The 1,694-nt window shown below is 32.6% G+C and overlaps 1 protein-coding gene across 1 annotated transcript; it reads right to left on the bottom strand.

Moving 5' to 3' along the window:
• Positions 1–365: 365 nt before the first annotated feature.
• LOC105558358 lies at positions 366–1,688 on the bottom strand. The gene is made up of 5 exons (XM_012005983.1): positions 1,636–1,688; positions 1,100–1,544; positions 928–1,021; positions 459–830; positions 366–395 (listed from the first exon to the last, which is right to left on the bottom strand). The coding sequence occupies exons 2-4, from the start codon at positions 1,468–1,470 to the stop codon at positions 747–749; spliced, it is 549 nt and encodes a 182-aa protein (XP_011861373.1). The 5' UTR covers positions 1,471–1,544; positions 1,636–1,688; the 3' UTR covers positions 366–395; positions 459–746.
• Between the last annotated feature and the right edge of the window lie 6 nt (positions 1,689–1,694).

Raw genomic sequence — 1,694 nt, 5'->3', positions numbered from 1 at the left:
TTTTCTTTTTGAGTAGTGTATGTAAGAGAAAATCTAGCTTACATGTACACTGCAGTCTCAATGCTCAGCATTCGTAAATTCTTGAACTCAGCGAGGGCACCAATACCTCGCGAATCAATAGCACAGCCCGATATTTTTATTGTTTCCAAGTTTGAAAACTTTATCTCGTAAGTTTATTAAAAATTTATTTAGATTTGCAGGTTGCAGATGACCTGCATTCAAATGTAAATAATGTAATCGGTGCTTTCCATGCAGTACTGTACAAAGGGTTTCAACGTCTCTTATAAGTATATGTTCAAGGGTTAATTCTTCTAAAAATTTTAGATGTTGGAGGTACAACAATCCTTCGTCCAGAGCGTCGCCCATATTATATTTATAGTTTCTCAAATTTAACACTAAAAAATGTATATGATTAGTCAGACATAATTTAACTTTATTTTTAAAAATCATAATCGTACCTGTCAAGTTTTTGCATGTTTTTCAAAATTCATAGAGGATATCGTTGTCAATCTTGCAAGAAGCTAATCGCAAGAACGTTAACTTCGAGCCACAAGTTCTAAGAAACATTACGAAACGTGGACTAGTAATGTCGCAGAATACAAGCTTCAACTGTTGTAAGTGCTCACATCTGGATTCCAAGCTAGATAGAATTTTACACTGCAAACCACCAATAGTATCATCGGTAGACTTCTTATACATGCGCAAATATTCTATATTTAAATATTTAAAAAGCGAAGGATCTCGTGTTAATTGAAGCGTTTATTCGTTTGGCTCATAAGGCACAATGACCTTAAATCTAAGTATTCCAGTATTTTTAGTATCATCTCTTCCTGCAAGGATAAAATATAAAATTTTAATTCACGATATTATAATAAATATTGTTATAAGAATTAAGAAACTTCTTTAAATATGTGTTGAATATTTTACAGGAAGCATAGAAAAATCACAACGTGGTTGCTTGTTGAATTCACTTGAAGAGGGTGTGATGCCTTTCAATTTTCCATTATTTAAATGTAAATTGCTAAAAATAATATTGAAATTAATTGACCGTTAATATTAATAAAAATAGAATATTACTTACTATCGAAGATTACAATACCTTTTTTTACGAATAATACAATAGTCGGAAAATATTTCCATAAGTTGATATACATCCAGATTTGCATTTTTGTAATCTGGTGTTAGATTGTACATATCCTTACGGTCAGGATAGCTGCAATTAATATCTTTTAATAGATCGGTCAAAGTCTGTTTAGGATCTTTAGGTTGAATCAATTCTGATGTTCCGATGAGCTCTACAGCATCTATCTGTATTCCCATAGCGTTATACGGAAATATTAATCTGAGCATTTTAGTTTTAAAGTCACAGGCCCGTAAAGCCGGGGACAACAGTCGTGGTGTGCATCGAGGAACCTGCATTCCTCCAATCCATAATAAAAACCACCGATCAGAATCTCGCGCCCTTTCCATTGTTATCTCAGGAATCCAACATTCTTGCTGTATAGAAACCCTAATTGGATATACAGCTTCTTGAAACTCGAAATCTACAAAGTAAATAATAGAACTGCAATTATTTCTGAACACAAGCATATTTTCTTTAATAATACCTTATTTGTAAATTCAAATATTACATACCAACCCAATTAGAAGGGATGTTCTCTAAGTATGGGCGACCTGATGAATTAATATAATCT

Source organism: Vollenhovia emeryi, unplaced genomic scaffold (genome assembly GCF_000949405.1).
Source record: "Vollenhovia emeryi isolate VEMERY1.0 unplaced genomic scaffold, V.emery_V1.0 DF947353.1, whole genome shotgun sequence".
Taxonomy (NCBI): domain Eukaryota; kingdom Metazoa; phylum Arthropoda; class Insecta; order Hymenoptera; family Formicidae; genus Vollenhovia; species Vollenhovia emeryi.
Note: the sequence above shows the minus strand (reverse complement) of the source record. Positions and strands in the feature narration are given on the sequence as shown.